The 20,569-nt window shown below is 39.7% G+C and overlaps 2 protein-coding genes and 1 long non-coding RNA gene across 3 annotated transcripts; 1 reads left to right on the top strand and 2 right to left on the bottom strand.

Moving 5' to 3' along the window:
* Positions 1–4,718: 4,718 nt before the first annotated feature.
* On the bottom strand, positions 4,719–5,856 carry LOC104417073 (F-box/kelch-repeat protein At3g06240). Its single transcript, XM_010028396.2, has one exon. It carries the CDS (start codon positions 5,826–5,828, stop codon positions 4,719–4,721), a length of 1,110 nt encoding a protein of 369 aa, XP_010026698.2. The 5' UTR covers positions 5,829–5,856.
* A 502-nt stretch (positions 5,857–6,358) lies between these two features.
* LOC104414294 (ankyrin repeat-containing protein At5g02620) lies at positions 6,359–10,057 on the bottom strand. The gene is made up of 3 exons (XM_010025362.3): positions 9,310–10,057; positions 7,594–8,105; positions 6,359–7,199 (listed from the first exon to the last, which is right to left on the bottom strand). The coding sequence occupies exons 1-3, from the start codon at positions 9,905–9,907 to the stop codon at positions 6,540–6,542; spliced, it is 1,770 nt and encodes a 589-aa protein (XP_010023664.2). The 5' UTR covers positions 9,908–10,057; the 3' UTR covers positions 6,359–6,539.
* Positions 10,058–12,092: 2,035 nt separating this feature from the next.
* On the top strand, positions 12,093–13,467 carry LOC104414292. The gene is made up of 4 exons (XR_005545620.1): positions 12,093–12,222; positions 12,423–12,532; positions 12,886–13,054; positions 13,193–13,467. It is a non-coding gene; the product is annotated as an uncharacterized LOC104414292 (long non-coding RNA).
* The last annotated feature ends 7,102 nt before the right edge of the window (positions 13,468–20,569 follow it).

The raw sequence follows: 20,569 nt of genomic DNA, 5'->3' as shown, positions 1-20,569 counted from the left end.
CATGAGAACTCGTAACCAGGCTTAGTCCACCTTTGTGTATGAGGAGGAAAATACTAATCAGAAAAATTAATAGAATGACTCACCACAAACATGAGTTTATTTGATCAGGATTTAAACTTGTAATAGTGAAAAATAATCATATTGGATAATTAATATTTTGAAAATATTTCACTAGACTTGAAATGGTATTAATAGCCAAAATTTGTATGTTCTATGATGACGAAAACATGCCATATATTACTCTTCCTTTTCAATTAGCTCCGTTAGTTTGAAACGCTGCACTTTGTGTTTTGGAAATTTTGCTATAATCTCACCCGCGGATTAGTTCTAAGCCAATGTTTCTATTTTTTTTTTCTCTCATTAGAGATTTATAATGATAATATTGAAGAAGTTTTCAGTATATTGATATTAGAGAAGATGAACCTCCAAATTTAGCCGGTGTATGATGTATATGATATTGACGTATGCTACCACTGAAAGGCACAAATCATAAGCATATATTAAAGGATCGCACATATGCAGAAGCCAAGCTTGTTTTGATCATTTGGACCACCTCAAGGATAGTCCTCACATTGAGTCAAAGATGAAGAAATTGGAAATATTGTATCATATTGTACATGACTTAAAAGTTCAAAGTGGTTTTGGGTGGGATCATTCAAAAGTTGGAACAATATTGCAAAGTTTTTTTTTTTTGGTAAAGAACAAGATGCACTTCTTCTTTATGAAAGAAGATGCTTCTTCTTTGTGAAAGAAGTCCTGATCGACTAGCAACCAAATTTGGAAGGACAGTACCAATGGAATTTTCAGTGAAAACCTTTTAGAGGATAATGCGACTAAAGACCATCAACAAGGTGAGTATCATGATGATGAGACAACTAATGGTGTAAGTCAAAACTTACACCACCATCATCATTAAGACAACATTATTTGGAGCCTTCAAGGAAAAGGGAGCTAAAGCATGTGATAAATGGGCTGCTAGATTAGTTAAGAATGTAGGCACTTTTGGTCTTTCTTAAAAAAAGCTAGTGAAGGATGCAAATGATTGCTAATCGCATTGGACATTCTAAAGATTTGGGGAATGATGAGCTTCTTTATATGTGTATAAGTAACATGGATTAAATAAAATTATGCCAAAAAATTGCGAGGGATCTTGAGAACATTCATCTCCTTTATCAATTTTCAAGACATGATAATAAGGAAATTGTGGAAATGCTTCTCCAAGAAATAGAGAAGAGAATAGTGGCTTGTGTGTATTTGCTTCGAATGAATTTTATCTATCTTTTGTTTAATTGCAACTTAAGTGATGATTTTTAAGCTTGGTCAACTGTGCCTATAAATATTAGGTAACTTAAGTAGTCTATTTGTTGTTTTATAGCATTGAACAACGTCGAACAATACAAAAGAACATTGCTCAATGTTGTTCAATGCCATAAAACTACAAAGGACTACACAAGAGACCTATATATATATACACACCATTAACCAAGAAAAAATACCACCACAAAAGTCACAATTACACTAAAGATAGACAAAAGTTGTCCTAAGCAAAGATATATAAGCCCGTATATCTTAGCCTAGAATGATAAGTCATTCTCATTGCTCGTCTCTTAGATAAGCATTTCCATAGATTTCTTCCTATAAATCTACTTCAAATCCAAAATTGAGATGAATGATCTTAAGATTCTTCACAATTTTTCAACATAATATTATTCTCCATGGTATTACTACTTACAGACATTTAAAAGAAACTCATCATTGATTATTTTCTCATCATTGTCTGAATTTTTAGTATGACCAATGCAACTAACAATCCTTCATCCTCGCACTAGCATTTTCAAAGAAAGAGTAAAAAAATACGTAGAATCTAAACTAATCCAATAGCCTATTTATCACTTGTTTTAGCCCTTTTTTATCCTTCTTGAAGGCCCAAGTCACTGCGTCTAAAAGATGGTGGTGGTGGTAAGTCTTATCATGATGATTCTTACCTTATGGAGGTCTAAAGCTAAATGAGCTTCTAAAATGTCTTCAATGAAATTTCTTTTGGCATAGTCCTTTCCAAATATGATTGTTAGTTGAACATGTTGAGGGAAGGACTTCCCTCTAAAAGAACTGATTCTGTACAAAGAGATTACATTATCATTAAAAAGGAAACAAGTCCTAAAGAAAAAAATGAGAAGTGACACACACCTTATGATATTTTTGCCAACTATCCTCTAAGTGAATAACAACACTATGCATTTTGTTATCCCACCCAATACCACTTTAATCTTTGAAGTCACATAACATATTATACAACAAGTTATTCATCTTTGACTATATGCGGGACCCTTGAGGTGGTCAAAATGATCTAAATTAACTTATCTTCTAGAAATGGTGTGATCCTTCAATATATGCTTAAGGCATTGCCTTCTAGCAATAGTTCACACCATAATCGTATACATCATACACATAAGCAACATCTGCAGGTTCTTCTCCTTAAATATCAGTATGTTAATTTCTTTGCTATCATTGTGAGCTGTATATAATGAGGAAAAAGAACATAAACAATATGCAAGAACAAATTGTCAAGTGAGATACTAACAAAATCATTTAAAACCCCACAGTACAAACCTTTCAAAATTACGGAGCTAACTGAAGAAAAAAAAAGAGGAAAATATAGCACGCTCTCCTCATTATATAAATATACAAATATTAGTCCCTACCACCATTTCAAGTTCAATGAAATATTTTCAAAATATTTGGTTATCTAACATGATTATTTCTGCTTCAACGAGAAAGTTCACGAGTTAAAATTCTCAGCAAATAAACTCGTGTTTCGAATGAGTTATCTTTTTAATTTCTTTTGATAAGTAAGTATTTATTTCCCCAAATCCGCAAAACCGGTGACTAAACCTGCTTACAAGCTCTCATGAGCAAAATGCCCCAAGTGATAAATAATTACCAACAAATATTACGGCTGAAAGATGTCCACGTCTCGTTGTGCATTCCATACCTAACATCACACTTAGTTTCAGAGTCAAATGGACACCGATATGGTCATCGCAAAAGTACATTCAATGAAGAGATGAACGACCGATTCAGCAGCAACACCACATAAAAAGCAAACAGGATCAACAGATAAATTTCAATACATCATTCTGTTGGGAGATAGAACAATGATTTGATAACTTCAGTGGAAACCGAAGCAGATCAGACGAAGCCAACTTTGGTCTACTGATTCTTACCGAGTAAATTTTGCTTCCAGCAGTAGTTCGACATATTCGACGCACACTCCACCTTGCGGCTTGTCAGATAAAGGGGCATTGAGAAAAATAAAAGCCGAGCAAAAATTCTTAAACCTTAAAAGTCGTGCAAAAAATAAGCAACGATAAGCAGTGAAAAACGTCAGTTGTTACCCGCGACAGAGGTCGGAGCAGAGCAGATGACGATCTAACAATCTCTTTAAGGAAAAAAGAAGTTTGTACGAAAGAGGTAAAACAATAAAAAATACATCAGTAAAACGTGCACGTAGCGCTGACGACAGGGTTGTCGTTACCTATGAGCGATGCCGAAGCACGCTGCCTCGCCTCTGTCTGATTGTAGCCGAAGAAAAGAGCTCTGGAAAAGGAGAAGAGAAGGAGGAGAGGTTAGGGCTTCTCAGGAAGGAGCTTTGATGGCAAGACGTAAGAACCTTTATCCCACACTCCACACGGGATCTTTTCATCCGGATTACATCCTTATTTTAGCCGATCTTATTCTGTTATGGACAGTAACCAAAACACCAAAAAGGATAACAATTATCGCATCCTATCTTTTATCCTGGTTTCCAAACATAGCCACAGAGATTATTTGCTATAGAGACACCAGCATTATTGTTTGTGGTGTCACCCATGTTTGATACAAATTCTGTCTTAGGATCGAAATCGAAGTCTAAAGTTTGCCCGATTCAGATTTTTGTCAGAACAGCACTATTTACCGTTCATAGTTTGATTTGTCTAGGTCTATGACATCAGATCATTGTTCTTTCCTGTTCTCAATAGAATCGCTCGATGCAAAAATGGTTCAAAAAGAGATGTAGGATGATGGCTTAGTATTGTATTGTTCTGCCTGTAATTTGGCCTGTCACGTACCAAAACAATGTACTGGACTTATAAGATAGATTGATGTGATCTCAACTGGATGACCGTTTCTTCTTCTGCTTTTTCTTCTTCTTCTTGATGACATTCTCTTCAGAATGTTGTGTTAATGCTAGCAAATAGAATGTAGAATCTCATTTTGAGTAATTAGATAGATTGGAACTCGCAGTTGGGAAAGGGCTGTTGGTTGTTCTCTCATCTTTGTGGAATATATATTTTCGTATGTAAGATCACCGCTCTAAAGGTATGAAGGGAAATGTTGTGTCCCTCTTCTTTTATTCTTTACATGTAGAGGATATCTGCAGCAGATCAAAAGGAGTGAAAACATAAAAGTTTCAAACGTACCTAAGGCAATGCAGCATGCTTGGTGTAAAATCTGCAGGAGATGAAGATAATCAGTTACCTTCACATTCATCTAGCTATTAGATCTTTCCGCATACCCTTAAACATTCATGGGTTGGAGTGAAGGGATTAGAGACAGTGAAATCAAATTTAATTACAACAACTCGCGAACCAGAAAGATACATGACTGTAAGAACTCTTCAGGGGCATTATGTGTAATAAACAGAATTTGCTAAACCAGCACACGCAAAGCTTGTACCCTCATGGCTCATGGCCAACGTGGGGTGAAACAAGAGTTTCCACATATATAGCAGACTCAACATTATCATCCTCTTCAATGGGGTAATTCTTGTAAGTACCATCCTCCGGATTGAACAAAATCATCTCCGACACATCAATCTGGAAAACAATTTTTTTGCTCTGGGTGAAGGCTATCGGGATCGTATAAAATTGACAGGCAGGTAAACCATCGGTCGGGACACTGAACAATCTTGTCCAGGATTCCCCTTTCCCATATTCATTCATGATCCAAGCCTCGAAACAAAGTCTCCAAGTGACATCGTACGCAAATAGGCGTCCCCTGTGAATCCCCAGACCCTCATAAACTATACCTTCGACTTTGGGGATTGGAATTGCCTCTTCAAATGTTTCTGTGGCCAAACCAAATGGAATGATCGCTTGCTCTATCCTACTTCCATTTCCATGGTTCACGATCCAATGAACAGACCCGTTAAGATAGATTCCGGGTCCACTCAACTTGGGAACATCTTTGCTAGGAACCCTTCTCCAGGAACCAGATCGGAGCGAAAATATCTCCAATACACATTCCTTAGAGCCATCATTTGCTTTAGAGAAAGCTCCATGTACTACTTTATAGTCATCAGTTGTGGAGCTGTAACCAAATCCGTGGAAGAACTCGTGTTCTGCAACTAAATCAGAACCTGGCAACTTCCTGGACTCCTTGGTGGTTGGGTTATACACGAGAAATCCATCGTTGACAGCCAAACTCACCAAGCCATTGCACGAACCTGCGAGCCCCCACGGTTCATCCTTTCCCAAGTCATGAGACTCCACCACCACATGATTATTGACCTCATCGTTGTCGAGTGCTTCATAGTCTATGGTTTGGAGCGGGTTGCTTTTGATGATTTTCTGGCTAGGGGTTATATTCTCCAAGATGAGCCTTTGCAGGTGCAATTTGGCGAAGTGAGGTTCAGAAATTAGAGACCGCCATCTCTTGCTTACACATTTGAATCGCACCAAGGACTTGACCGGTAGCCTCGAGAGTATCTCGATGAGGATATCCTCGGTGAAGCTTTGGGCCACAGCAAAGCCCAAGCTTCGGCTTGTTTCGGCAAGAAGTCTCTTCATTGGGCAGGTTTTGAGTGAAAGATCTGTTTCTTTGCTTTTCAATCTCCTGCTGCCAAAGGCTTATATAACAAGTCAAGTGTAATACTAAGTCAAGAAGCTTGCTCAAGAATAAAACTAAGTCAAGACGCTTGCTTAGCACACAACAAGACGAGGATTGACCAGATCTTTGGCCACGCCGGGCGGAAAACGGAAACAGGAGATGGTAGCGGTCACCCCATCCTTGCTCGACAAGCTTTTCAAAAAGTCAAAAATCAATTTTTCTACACTTCCCTAAATCGACCGGAGTCTATATTCTGTAGCAAATGTGTCCTAAAAGATTTTTTCCAAATATGAAATGAATTATTTCGACACTGAATAGAAGGGTAATAACGTACATTCAAACTTCTCTCTCTTAAATTACCATTAGCCCAAAATTTCGGACCTTTTTTTTTCCCATATTTGAGCCGTAAATTGCCTACTTATAATCCGCTCTCTCACTTTGTGCATGCCCATTGTATCCTTTGCAGATCAAATGTTGCATCTTGGCATACAAGGGTAGAACGTACATTCATATTTCCGTTTCTCTTTTTATACACATAACGTGGTATGCTAAATATCAAAAGAATAAGGCACATTTGTTTGCATATTCCAACAATAGTTTACACAATTCATATCATCCTAGCAAAGATAATTACAGACTAAGAAGTGTAACATGGATTACACGCGTGCTGATTAGATTATTCCGTACCGGAAGAGCAAGTTCCGTAGATACTTCTTCAATGGGCGTAATCCTAGATCTGGCTTCCCTAATGGATCCACGAACCACCGGAGAAAGAATGTCCCAATAAAGCACCCAGCCGTTAAGTAAGCTGTCAATCCGAGGCCAATGCTCTTGGCCAGCACTACATACATTGCCGATGCGAATGCTAATACCATCCCGAGTATCGCAATGAAGATGAACACCATGGCGGCCTTTATAAACCGGGCTCGCTCATAGTAGCCCCCGCCAGAAGTCCCGAACTGGAGGTACACGGCGGCAACTGAGCAGCAGAACGCCATAGTATCAAAGATCACGAATGCTTTGAAAGCCAGATTCGAGGTGAGACTGGCCATCCCCTCGTCCGGTCCGTTATTGTGGTAGCCGCCGGGCATCGTGAAGGCAGCTGCAAAAGTGACTGTGGCTATGAGCATCGCCACGAGGAGGTGGATCTCCAGCATGTTGCCTTTTTGATGAGAAGAGGTCTCTCTGTGGCTGAAGTTCTCAGTCGGGACTATTTCATCGGGTCCTCGATTAAGCATCTTCTTTACATTGGTGTCGACCCAGGCTTGCATGTCTTGTACACCGTAGGTCTCTTTCAACATGAAATAAACCTTTGCAGCTGCAAAACCACTCTACATACAAGGAACAGTAATCATGATATGCACTTCAGCATAGAGTCTGAATACTATTCACATAGTGTTAAAAATAAGCGTGAAAGCTAATTTGATGCATACAAGCACTGCCTTGTCAAAATGGTCCGTTTATTAACTAAGAAAATGTAGAAATTTTTCATGTGAAATGAACTAGATATCTGTCGCTATGTAGTTTAGCATGAATGCACGTAGCACAAATTTAAGTCCTTAGGCTTCAAAGGTCGATCAGCTGCAGAAATCTTCAACCAAAATTCAAGACACTGGTGTAGTCCGTATAAGCTAATCCTAAACTGAAACTGGATTCCTTTGCTTCATGTCAAAGCTTCTTGTTAAGTAACAACAAGAGGGTGATATCAAAAAGAAGATAACGTACCTCTTGATATTTCCTATAAATGCCAAGGGCCGTCAAGTTCTTCTTGTTCGTGGCTTTTATGTTTACTCGGCTGTCCCGAGCAAGGATCGCTATGATGCTGTACTTTCTGTACATGGCAGCCAGATGCAAAGGCGTGTTCCCATCTTCATCTGCCTCGTTCACAAGGCCCACAAGATTTGGGAGCCCCAAAATGAACCGAACGGCCTTCTCTTGCCCTCCTAAAACAGCAGCATGGAGAGCAGTTCTTCCCTTGTTGTCTAGCAAGTCGCAAGTGTCAGGACAATATCTTAGGACCTCTTCCATGACAGAGGTGCGGCCTCCAAATGCCGCAATGTGGAGGGCCGATTCTTCATCCTTGCCTGGGATGTAAGCTGCTGAACTTTTGTACTCTAAGAACAATTTAATTGCGTGGACATTGCCAAAGTGAGCAGCATAATGAAGAGGAGTCCAGCCGAGGGCATCTCCTTCTTGTATCATGTCTGCTCTTTCCTTTACAATCTTCTTCATAATGCCTGATCAAATGACAACAGCTTATGAACTTCTATAGCCGCTTAGACAAGTTTTTCCTGTTAAATCTTGTTTTAAACTATTCAACCTTCTAGATCTAACTACACTCTTAAGCAAACAGGCTTGTCCGCAGCTTGGGACATCTTCAGCAGCAGACAAGTTAGGAAGGAACCGAGGGACAGACTCTTTTCCATTGCCAGGATCTAGACTCTGCATCTCTCCATTAACCTTCACTTAAATTAAGACATTACCAAGTCAATTAGCTAAGCCTCCCTTCATAGTTAATCAGCCAACAATGTACTGTTATTGCAGCCAATTCAAATCTCAAGCAAATGAAAAGGCCAGACAGCAAAGTTGCAACCTTGAATACTTCCAAAAATAACTGGAGTCCTTTCTTTTCCTAAACAGACATCTAAACTAATCTTGCTGATATAGCAAGTATTCCAGACAAACAAGCATGTCTGCAGCTTGCATTGCTAGTATACAAAAATGACAGGCTGGTGTACCAAATAATGTGGCAAATTATTACTGGGTGTCGAATGCGACCCACTTGTTTAAAGTCCCCCGGACAGACTATCACATAACCAATTTTGTTGACTGGTTTTACCATAACTACCACAACTAAAAGCAAAAACAAGAGGTCGCCTTCTCTGCAAGTTATGCTAATTGATATTAACTTTTGATATTTGCAAGACTGCACGGTAAAAATCTTCTTTCAGCAGAAAAGTAATCAAGTCAAGGGATTCAAGGGACAGCCTTGCTTCCTGTTCTAGATATATAAACTTCCCATCCTACCATTAACTGTGCTAAAAAAATCGTAGGATGAAGAGTACTCAAGGAGCTGAATTTCGAACCTCATCATCATCTAACTGTCAAACACATTTCACCCACCAAGTATTCCCATTTTTTGAGGCATTTCACTTATCTGTCACCACTAATCAAAGAACTTCCTCGTCCAAGTGATTCATAAGCACATCATGCAATGTACTCTCAGGTGAAGATTTTCACTGGCTTCCTTTTACACTAGTACCCTGATCAGACAATCACAACCTACAATTTTGAATCTAACAAATTAACAAAAGAATTGACCAGTTCCTTGAGCCAGCAAAGTTCTTCCTCCAAAGCCAGCAAAGACACGGAAAAACCAGTGGCAAGAACAATAAAAAACTAAAAGCCTTTAACAAGTGTGGGTTATGAGACATGAATTACCATTGAGCTGATAATACAGAGCAGCGTGCAGAGCAGTCATTCCATTAGGGCCTTTAGACAAGCAACTCTCGGAGTGGCGCAGTATCAGCTTGGCGATCTTGCTATGCTCCTTCGCCGTGGCGATGTAAAAGGGCGATTCCCCAGCGCAGTTCACGCAGTCCAAGAGCCCAGCGTCGGCCTCCACCAGCGACTTCACCACAAAGCAATGCCCGTTCCGCACGGCCAAGTGCAACGCGTTGTCGCCCTCCAAATTGACCATCCGGAGCAATTTCTTGAGCCCCCCGTCGCGCCCGTCCTGGCTCTCAAGATCCGCGTACGCCCTCCTGGCGTGGTCAACGGCGAAGTCAACCAGCTGGGAGCAACCCACTTTGGCCGCCACCTGAAGCGGGGTCTCCTGCTTCGAGTTGGTCCTGTCGAAGAGCGATGGGCAGAGCCTCGTGGCTGCTCTGAAGAAGTCGGCTCGCCCGAACTCGGCCGCGACGTGGAGGATGGTGCTCTGCTTCGGGGTCACCTGCGAGAGCAGGGTGGAGCTGCCGTCCATCCCCTCCAGGAACGAGGCGTCCCCGGACCGCGCGGCTCTGTAGAGATCAGGGTCCATGGATTCCTGCCACCGCGATCGCTCTGGACTTTCCGGTGGAGCGACGTGAAGCAGTTCGTTTCCGCAGAGATCATCACAAGAAGAAGAGCGAGGAGAAAGGAGAAAGGAGAAAGGAGAAGGTGGACGCTGGACGGTGGCGGACACCTAATAATTTCGTGGGAAAGGATGAGGCAACTTCCTTAGGGGGTCCCTTAAATATTTCAGGGATAACGACAATCTGGCCCCATTGACCCTATGATCCTAAATTTTTAATTTATTCAATATAATCTTTAAATTTTAGTTCAAAATATAATATAATCTGTGAGTTCTTAATTTGTTCGAGTAATTTTTAGACTTTTAGTACATATTCAACTTAATTCCTAAATTATATGAAAATATTCAATACTGTCATTCTATTAATTCAAGTTCAGGAACAATAATAAACATTTTTCTATATAATTGGATGACTAAGTCGAACATTACCAAAAGTCTTTTAGGGATCATTTGTGTGATTTTTTCATATTTTTGGTACCAATTTATCAACAAGGCATAAATGTTGATACATATTATAAAGTGAAAATAGCGCAATTATATTTTCCATAAACGAGTTCTTTGTAACCACTTTTTTTTTCATCTTATATAAACCCAAAATGCTATAGATAACGGATCTTTATGGTAGAACAACTAATTACAACGCTTCGTACTGAACCTTAAAGAATCGGCGACGTTTAGGATAACTTGCCGGTTGGGACACGGCGCCCGCTAGACGCCATAGACACGCCCCTCCTCCATGCTTTTTATGGTGCCATTTTCTAGTAGAATATGCGGCAAATGGAATCAATCAAAGTACGTAAAATCTGTAAAAATGTGTGGCTTGGGTCCTATTATTTCTTCCCATTCCATTGACGAGTTCGAATTTAAGCCTATTTTTTATTGTCAAAATTAAAAGGAATACAGAAATATATATATCTCCTCGACCTTTATCATTTATCTCCTTTTTTACTCACTATCTTCAATTTTTTTTTATCATATATAATTATGGGTTCTGTCTGCAATTTCACATTAGAACCCATGGAATGATGTGATTCAAGCACTTTTGAATCATTACTTTTAGTACGGATGAATCACACTTGAATTATTACTTTTAGTACAGAATGTCTACCATTGTCATTATTATTAGATAAATAATATCGTATGAGCTTGGAAGTTTGAAAACTGGCCACGTCGATAAAATAATTTAATGTCCGAAAGTGACGTTTGTCCGGGTGGACGCTCTCCTTGCGAAGACGAAGACCAGTGAGCCGTGTCTAGACCGCGTTCCTTCTTCACAGAAGGGAAAACGAGAGAAAAATGACAGGAAGGGGAGGTGGAATTTTGTCACTAGACTCAACCATTTTCGCCTCATTCGAATTTAAATAGATGTTAGTCAAGTTGACAAGCGTCGACATCAACTTAGTAGTTTGACTAAAATCAACAATCGAATGCAAGAATAAGAAGAGTGGAACAGTAGTCGCAATCAAAACGTTAGTCGAACCAGCTACCAAGGTGTCCATTCACAATTATTTCGGTTAAGCAATCATTGCAAGTTTTTTTTTTTTTTTTTTTTTTGGTCAAAGAAGATACTGATGCATTAGCTTAAGTAGTCTTAGAACACAACGATGGGTTACATTCTGAAACTAAAATATTCCATAGAGATAGAGGGGGTATATGAACCCAATTTGGAGGAAGTTTCTTTGCACAATGAGTTCGTACCAGCCAATCCGCAGCTTGATTTGCCTCCCGTGGACAGTAGATTACTTTTACGTTTTGGCCTGCAAGAGCTCTTGTCGGCGGCGTTGAATTATCTCTCTTAAATTCCATGGGATCTCGGCCCGGCCCATGACGAAATTCACCACCGCTAAACCGTCGCTTTCACAGGTAAGGGGAACTGCTTCACTTCGTGCCTTCACGTGCGACGACTTCCAATTCGAGATAAAGCGTAATCCGTGTAAAAGGGCTTCCGCTTCGCCGCCGACGATGAAGCCCTAGCCTCCGCCGCAAAGCCATCAACGACCGATCCCTTCATCTCTTGCGATTCCGCCACCGAACAGGTATTCTCCCTACCCATGAGGCGTCGATGTTCACTTTCAATTGACCTTTTCCCGGTGGAGTCCAGACCTGCAAGCGTTGGGATGTAGTCTGATTTAGGTTTTTCTTTCTTCCTCTGCTGAAAGCTAAATTCTGGGTTTGTGCGAGATAGAGGACGTCCGTCGGGCTTGGGATTTTTCCTCTGAAGATCCGTGCGTTTCGAGCCTTCCAGATCTGCCATAGGATCCCTGCGATGAACTCTCTTTCAGGTGAACCCTTGCGTGATACTAATGCTGCCGAAAGCCACTGATCTAGCCTTTTGATTTGTTTCAACATATTCGTCTCCTGTAGCCTGATGTTTTTCCAGATCTCTTTAGTCCACCTGCATAATAGGAAGAGATGTTCGGTGGTTTCAATATGCGTATGACATATCGGACATAAAGGATCTGGGCTGATCTTCTTTTTGTAGAGGTTCTCCCTTGTGGGAATGGCACTTTGACAAATGCTCCAGAGGAAGGTTCTGATTTTCGATGGGATGGAGAGACTCCAAATCTGCGTCCATAAAGATCGTGGGGGCTGGTAAGAACACGAGGCTTTCTGTGAATTTGGTCTAATAGTCGATGATTGGGATCTGTTGTATCCGCTTTTCACCGTGAATTCTCCTTTGCAATTTCCTGTCCATATTCTACTGTCTGGTTTGGGATCTTTACTCAAGGGAACAGCTAGAATCTCGCTTGCTACTTTCTCTTCAAAGTACTGATGAATAAGAGTCTGTTTCCAAGTTCGAGTGTCTTCGTTTATCAAATCTTCAACCATAGTTGGTTCTGTTGGGTTTGCTGATTCCCTTTGTTAACTCTGTGATAACCATTTATCCTCCCTTATTTTGATTGATTTACCATCCCCAACTAACCATTTCACATCTGATTTCATAGAGTCTCGCCCAACAAGATACTTTGCCAGCCCCAAGAGGATCGCTGGCCCTTCTGTGCACTCCATATATCTCCATAAGGGAAGTATGTGCCCTTTAAAACTTTACTCCATAACGCATCCGGGGACTTGTGTAGACGCCAGACCTGTTTACCCAGCATTGCACAATTAAAGGTAATTAAGTCTTTGAACCCCATCCCTCCTTCATCCTTTCTTGTCTTCATAGCTTCCCAATTCTTCCAGTGAATTCCTTTCTTTGAGTCTCCTTTCTGCCACCAGAATGACGCAATTCGCCTTTCTATTGCTCTGCAGATGGACAAGGGTAGCTTGAAGATCGACATGGCATAGGTGGGGATGGCCTGCACCACACTCTTAATCAGAACCTCCTTTCCTGCTTTGGTAAGTAATTTTTCCTTCCAACCCTCCAGCTTTGAATTCACTCTGGTGAGTATCCATGCAAATAATTCTTTTTTAGATTGTCCCCATTCTGTAGGGATACCTAGGTATTTCCCTGTCTTGTCAAAAACATGCACTCTCAGCTCTTGAGCCATATTCCTCTTAAGTAGTGGGGGACAATTTTTACTGAAATAAACGCCTGACTTGTTTAAGTTGACAGCTTGCCCCGTTGCATAGCAATACTGATTAATTGTAAGTGTCAAATTCTGACATTCCTTTAAAGTCTTGAGTCAAGCAGATGTTGCAATCAAAGACGCCATCACCAGCGCTACACGCGCGTTTTACACGAGGCTTGCCAAATTCCACGGTGAATGGCAAGCTCAAGCCCTAACTCGTCACTGATCAAGTAAGCGGCAAGATCCCTAGAGGTTGATGAGCCATGAGCTTGCCCGAGGCTGGCTAGCTCCAGGCTCACTTGTGGCCAGTCGTCTGCAACCAATCAAGACAGAAATAAAAACAAAATAAAGAAAGAAAAATAATTAAAAATTTGATATTTTCATGACTAGTTCATTTTTTGTGAAACGAATACCGGAAAATCCTAAAAATATTTTTCTGAACATTATTTTCCACGAAACGAATGAAACCTTACATAGACTTCTTTCCTTGGGGAGTTAATTAGATCATCATCTCTGGCAGTACCTCGGCACCAGCCAACTCCTCTGTCGCAGGTAACAACATTTCAACATTTTCCACTGCTTCTTGTTTCTAATTTTTGGTACGCTTTGAGGACTTGCGAATTTGCGCTTCTTGTCTTTTCTTTCTCAATGCACCCATTCTCTAACAAGCCACAAGGTGGAGTTTGCGTATAATATGTTCTTGATAATCTGGACTGCTCCTGTAAACAAAATCTACACAGTAAGCGGCGCGTGGAGTTTGCTAAGAATGAGTAAGACCAAAGGTGACTTTTTTTTTTTTTTCGGCTAGAAAGACCACAGGTGGGTTAGTACCAAAGCATTCTATTATCTTTTGACTTTTCGTATGCGATAGGATGCCGATAAAAGATAGAATAAGATCTTGAGATTTTTCTGTTGATCTTGTCTGCTTGTCATGTGGTGAGATTGAAGGATCATCTCTTCCTTGATTGTTCATTTTCGAGGAACATTCTTCACCTCTGCAAATTCATGCAGTTTGCTTTTTTCATGTGGATCATTTGCTTTTTGGAGGATCATATGCATGTCCATTCTTGTGCTCTGCAGATTGCACAGTGAAAAGCTTTAAGCTGTAATAACCATTGGTCCTTATGTGCCACTTGGGGCATTCTTGTTAGTTGTAATTGTGCTCATGAGAACTCGTAATCAGGCTTAGTCCACCTTTGTGTATGAGGTGGAAAATAATAATCAAAAAAATTAATAGAATGACTGACCACAAACATGAGCTTATTTGATCAGGATTTAAACTTTTTTTTTGGTCAATCAGGATTTCAACTTGTAATAGTGAAAAATAATCATGTTGGATAATTAATATTTTGAAAATATTTCACTACACTTGAAATGGTGTTAATAGCCAAAATTTGTATGTCCTATGATGAGGAGAACATGCCATATATTACTCTTCCTTTTCGATTAGCTCCGTTAGTTTGAAACGCTACGAAAATTTTGCTATAATCTCACCCGCCAATTAGTTCTAAGCCAATGTTTCTATTTCTTTTTCTCTCATTAGAGATTTATAAGGATAATAATGAAGAAGTTTTTAGCATATTGATATTAGAGAAGATGAACTTTCAAATTTAGCCGGTGTGTGATGTATATGATATTGACGTATGCTGCCAATGAAAGGCACAATTCATAAGCATATATTAAAGGATTGCACATTTGTAGAAGCCAAGCTTGTTTTGATCATTTGGACCACCTCAAGGATAGTCCTCACATTGAGTCAAAGATGAAGAAATTGGAAATATTGTATAATATGATACATGACTTAAAAGTTCAAAGTGATTTTGGGTGTGATCACAAAAACATAGTGTAGAGAGAACAAGATGCTTCTTCTTTGTGAAAGAAGTCCTTCCCTCAATATGATCGACTAGCAACCACATTTGGAAGGGACAGTACCAATGGAATTTTCAGTGAAAACCTTTTAGAGGATAATGCGACTAAAGACCATCAACAAGGCGAGTATCGTGATGATGAGACAACTAATGGTGTGAGTCAAAACTGACACCACCATCATCATTAAGACAACATTATTTGGAGCCATCAAGGAAAAGGGAGCTTAAAGCATGTGATAAATGGGCTGCTAGATTAGTTGAGAATGTAGGCACTTTTGGTCTTTCTTAAGAAAAGCTAGTGAAGGATGCAAATGATTGCTAATCGCATTGGACATTCTAAAGATTTGGGCAATGATGAGCTTCTTTATATGTGTATAAGTAACATGGATTAAATAAAATTATGCCAAAAAATTGCGAGGGATCTTGAGAACATTCATCTCCTTTATCAATTTTCAAGACATGATAATAAGGAAATTGTGGAAATGCTTCTCCAAGAAATAGAGAAGAGTATAGTGGCTTGTATGTATTTGCTTCGAATGAATTTTATCTATCTTTTGTTTAATTGCAACTTAAGTGATGATTTTTAAGCTTGGTCAACTGTGCCTATAAATATTAGGTATCTTAAGTAGTCTATTTGTTGTTTTATAGCATTGAACAACGTCAAACAATACAAAAGAACATTGCTCGATGTTGTTCAATGCCATAAAACTACAAAGAACTACACAAGAAACCTATATATATACACACACACCATTAACCAAGCAAAAATACCATCACAAAAGTCACAATTACACTAAAGATAGACAAAAGTTGTTCTAAGCAAAGATATATAAGCTTGTATATCTTAGCCTAGAATGATAAGTCATTCTCATCGCTCGTCACTTAGATAAGCATTTCCATAGATTTCTTCCTATAAATCTACTTCAAATCCAAAATTGAGATAAATGATCTTAAGATTTTTCACAATTTTTCAACATAATATTATTCTCCACGGTACTTACTACTTAGAGACATTTAAAAGAAACTCATCATTGATTATTTTCTCATCATTGTCTGAATTTTGAGTATGACCAATGCAACTAACAATCCTCCATCCTCGCACTAGCATTTTCAAAGAGTCAAAAAGTACCTAGAATATAAATTAATCCAATAGCCCATTTATCACTTGCTTAGCCCTTTTTTATCCTTCTTAAAGGCCCAAGTCTTATCACGATGATTCTTACCTTATGGAGGTCTAAAGCTAAATGAGCTTCTAAAGTGTCTTCGATGAGATTTCCTTTGGCATAGTCCTTTCCAAATATGATTGTTAGTTGAACATGTTGAGGGAAGGGCTTCCCTCTAAAAGAACTGATTCTCTACAAAGAGATTATATTATCATTAAAAAGGAAACAAGTACTAAAGAAAAAAAATGAAAAGTGACACACACCTTAGGATATTTTTGCCAACTATCCTCTAAGTGAATAACAACACTATGCATTTCGTGATCCCACCCAATACCACTTTAATCTTTCAAGTCACATAACAGATTATACAACAAGTTATTCATCTTTGACTATATGTGGGACTACCCTTGAGGTGGTCAAAATGATCTAAATTAACTTAGCTTCTAGAAATGGTGTGATCCTTCAATATATGCTTATGGCAATGCCTTCTAGCAATAGTTCACACCATAATCATATACATCATACACATAAGCAACATCTGCAGGTTCTTCTCCTTAAATATCAGTATGTTAATTTCTTTGCTATCATTGTGAGCTGTATATAATGAGGAAAAAGAACATAAACAACAATATGCAAGAACAAATTGTCAAGTGAGATACTAACAAAATCATTTAAAACCCCACGGTACAAACCTTTCAAAATTACGGAGCTAACTGGAAAAAAAAAAAAAAAAAAAAAGAAGAGGAAAATATAGCACGCTCTCATTATATAAATATACAAATATTAGTCACTACCACCATTTCAAGTTCAATGAAATATTTTCAAAATATTTGGTTATTTAACATGATTATTTCTGCTTTAACGAGAAAGTTCACGAGTTAAAATTCACGGCAAATAAACTCGTGTTTTGATGAGTTATCTTTTTAAATTCTTTTGATAAGTAAGTATTTATTTCCCCAAATCCGCAAAACCGGTGACTAAACCTGCTTACAAGCTCTCATGAGCAAAATGCCCCAAGTGACAAATAATTACCAACAAATATTACGGCTGAAAGATGTCCACGTCTCGTTGTGCAACCTATACGGTTATACCTAACATCACACTTAGTTTCAGAGTCAAATGGACACCGATATGGTCATCGCAAAAGTACACTCAATGAAGAGATGGACGACCGATTCAGCAGCAACACCACATAAAAAGCAAACAGGATCAACAGACAAATTTCAATACATTGGGAGATAGAACAATGATTTGGTAACTTCAGTGGAAACCGAAGCAGATCAGACGAAGCCAACTTTGGTCTGCTGATTCTTACCGAGTAAATTTTGCTTCCAGCAGTAGTCCGACATATTCGACGCACGCTCCACCTTGCGGCTTGTCAGATAAAGGGGCATTGAGAAAAATAAAAGCCGAGCAAAAATTCTGAAACCTTAAAATCGTGCAAAAAATAAGCAACGATAAGCAGTGAAAAACGTCAGTTGTTGTTACCCGCGACAGAGGTCGGTACCTATGAGTGATGCCGAAGCACGCTGCCTCGCCTCTTTGTCTGATTGTAGCCGAAGAAAAGAGCTCTGGAAAAGGAGAAGAGAAGGAGGAGAGGTTAGGGCTTCTCAGGAAGGAGCTTTGATGGCAAGACGTAAGAACCTTTATCCCACACTCCACACGGGATCTTTTCATCCGGATTACATCCTTATTTTAGCCGATCTTATTCTGTTATGGACAGTAACCAAAACACCGAAAACGATAACATTTATCGCATCCTATCTTTTATCCTGGTTTCCAAACATAGCCACAGAGATTATTTGCTATAGAGACACCAGCATTATCGTTTGTGGTGTCACCCATGTTTGATACAAATTCTGTCTTAGGATCGAAATTGTAACATCCCGGGCCCCACTGTGTAATATTGTCCGCTTTGGGTCACCCGCCCTGGCGCGGACGCACCGCCATCCCAGCCACGGTCTTTTCCCTCATGGCTTTAAAACGCGTTACACAGTTAGAGGGACCCAAACCTTATAAGTTAACCAAGACCTCCCTCCCTAGGCGATGTGGGACAAGAGAGGAGGTTGTCACACTTACTAAATTTGGCATACAACTTCTTTTCATGCAAAGTTTGCAAGACAAACCTCAAGTGTTGTTCGTGTTCCTCTAAACTCTTCGAATATACTAGGATGTCATCAATGAACACCACAATAAATTTGTCTAGATATTCCCTGAACACCCTGTTCATCAAGTTCATGAAGGCAGCAGGCGCATTTGTTAATCCAAAAGGCATGACAAGAAATTCGTAATGGCCATACCTTGTTCTGAAAGCAGTTTTAGGCACATCATCTATCTTTATCTTCAATTGATGATACCCAGAACGAAGGTTGATCTTGGAAAATACCTGAGCTCCCTGAAGTTGATCAAAGCCATGGTTTCGTTTTTACCGTTACCTTGTTAAGCTCTCGATAATCTATGTAAAGCCGCATACTACCATCCTTCTTTTTCACAAATAGAACAGGAGCTCCCCAAGGTGAAACACTGGGTCTGATGAAACCCTTATCCAAAAGCTCTTGTAGCTGCGTTTTCAATTCTTTCAATTCAGTGGGTGCCATCCGATTCAATGCAAAACTCAATTTCTCTATCAAGAGGCAAGCTTGGTAAATCCTTAGGAAATACACTTGGAAACTTTCTAACGACAGAACATCTTCCAACTTTACTATGACCTTACTTGTGTCCTTTACACAAGCCAAATAACCATAGCACCCTTTTCTCAAAAGTTTCTTTGCTTGCAAAGCCGAGATCAACCTTGGAGGAGTGTTTTGACAACTTCCCGAAAAAGAGAATTCGGGTTGATTCGAAAGTCTAAATATAACTTTCTTTGAAAAATAGTCAACAATCGCACGATAGGTAGATAACCAATCCATCCCTATAATAACATCGAAATCTCGAATATTTAACTCCACTAGATCCACAGGCATTTCAACATTGTTAATCTGAATCACACATCTCTTGAACACATGATGACCAACTAAGAAATCGCCGTAGGAGTATCAACACACAATTCACATTCAAGAGGGTCAGGGCAACACATCAAGCTTCTTTGCAAATTCAATTGAAATGAAGGAGTGCGTAGCACTGTGGTCAAATAACGCATAAGCACAATGCGAGGCAATAGAAATATTACCTGCAACCACTGCGTTAGATGCTGCCGCATCCTCTTTCGTCATTGCAAAAACTTTCCCACTTGTACTTTGTCTTTGTTGGTTCTCTTGGGGCCTACCAACGAAAGGGTATTCCTCCGCTGAAACACTGGTGTGCTAGGTGCCCTTGTCGCCCACATAGATTACATGATCTATTGCCAATAGGAGGATTCCTTCGTGTAGGACAATCTCGCAGCATGTGTCCCGCTTTCCCACATGAGAAGCATACTCCCATTTTCCGATAACACTCACCGTGATGATAATTTCCACATGTATTACAAGGGCCTTGGTTACTTGGATTTTTGAACTGGCCGGCCGAAGCCTCTTCGCCTTCCACTATCATCGCATGGCTACCTTGCACATTTGTGGGCTTAAACCTTTTGGGTTGAGGCGTTCCTTGTGTGCTGTGCTTCAGAATGCTTTGTTCCACCTTGATTGCTCATTCTAGCACATCCTTATAAGTTGTTAATACGAAAGGTGCAAGTGCGGAATTAATTTCAGGTCGGAGCCCTCCTAGGAAATGGTCGACCTTATCTTCTTCATTTGCTACCAAGTGCTCTGCAAATCTACTCAACTGATTAAAGCGGACTGAATACTCCAAAACAAAGTGGAGTCACCTTGAGATACATGTACAAAGTCACCCTTCATCTTTGCACTGAATGACTTTGGGAAGAATTGAGCATTGAACACCTTTTTAAAGTCCTCCCATGATATAATAACATCCCTACCTCCAAGACTTGGCTTCATTCCATCCCACCAAAACTCTGCTTCACCTTTCAGGTATTGGGTGGCAAATTTAACTTTTCGATCCTCGAGAACTTCTTCAGCTTCAAAGATCCCATCAATCTTTTTAATCCAACACTCAGCTGCAAGAGGATCAGCTTTCCCATCAAAAGTGGGT

This window comes from Eucalyptus grandis, chromosome 8, assembly GCF_016545825.1.
Source record: "Eucalyptus grandis isolate ANBG69807.140 chromosome 8, ASM1654582v1, whole genome shotgun sequence".
Classification (NCBI taxonomy): Eukaryota; Viridiplantae; Streptophyta; class Magnoliopsida; order Myrtales; family Myrtaceae; genus Eucalyptus; species Eucalyptus grandis.
The sequence above is the reverse complement of the archived record's forward strand: the minus strand, read 5'-3'. Positions and strand labels throughout refer to the sequence as shown.

Excerpts from the sequence above, each read along its gene's own strand:
- LOC104417073 (XM_010028396.2), bottom strand. The coding sequence starts at position 5,828 with ATGAAGAGACTTCTTGCCGAAACAAGCCGAAGCTTGGGCTTTGCTGTG.
- LOC104414294 (XM_010025362.3), bottom strand. The coding sequence starts at position 9,907 with ATGGACCCTGATCTCTACAGAGCCGCGCGGTCCGGGGACGCCTCGTTC. Across the intron at positions 8,106-9,309 it reads TCTGTATTATCAGCTCAATG|GCATTATGAAGAAGATTGTA; the intron begins GTAATTCATGTC and ends TCATTTGATCAG. Across the intron at positions 7,200-7,593 it reads TTTATAGGAAATATCAAGAG|AGTGGTTTTGCAGCTGCAAA; the intron begins GTACGTTATCTT and ends CCTTGTATGTAG.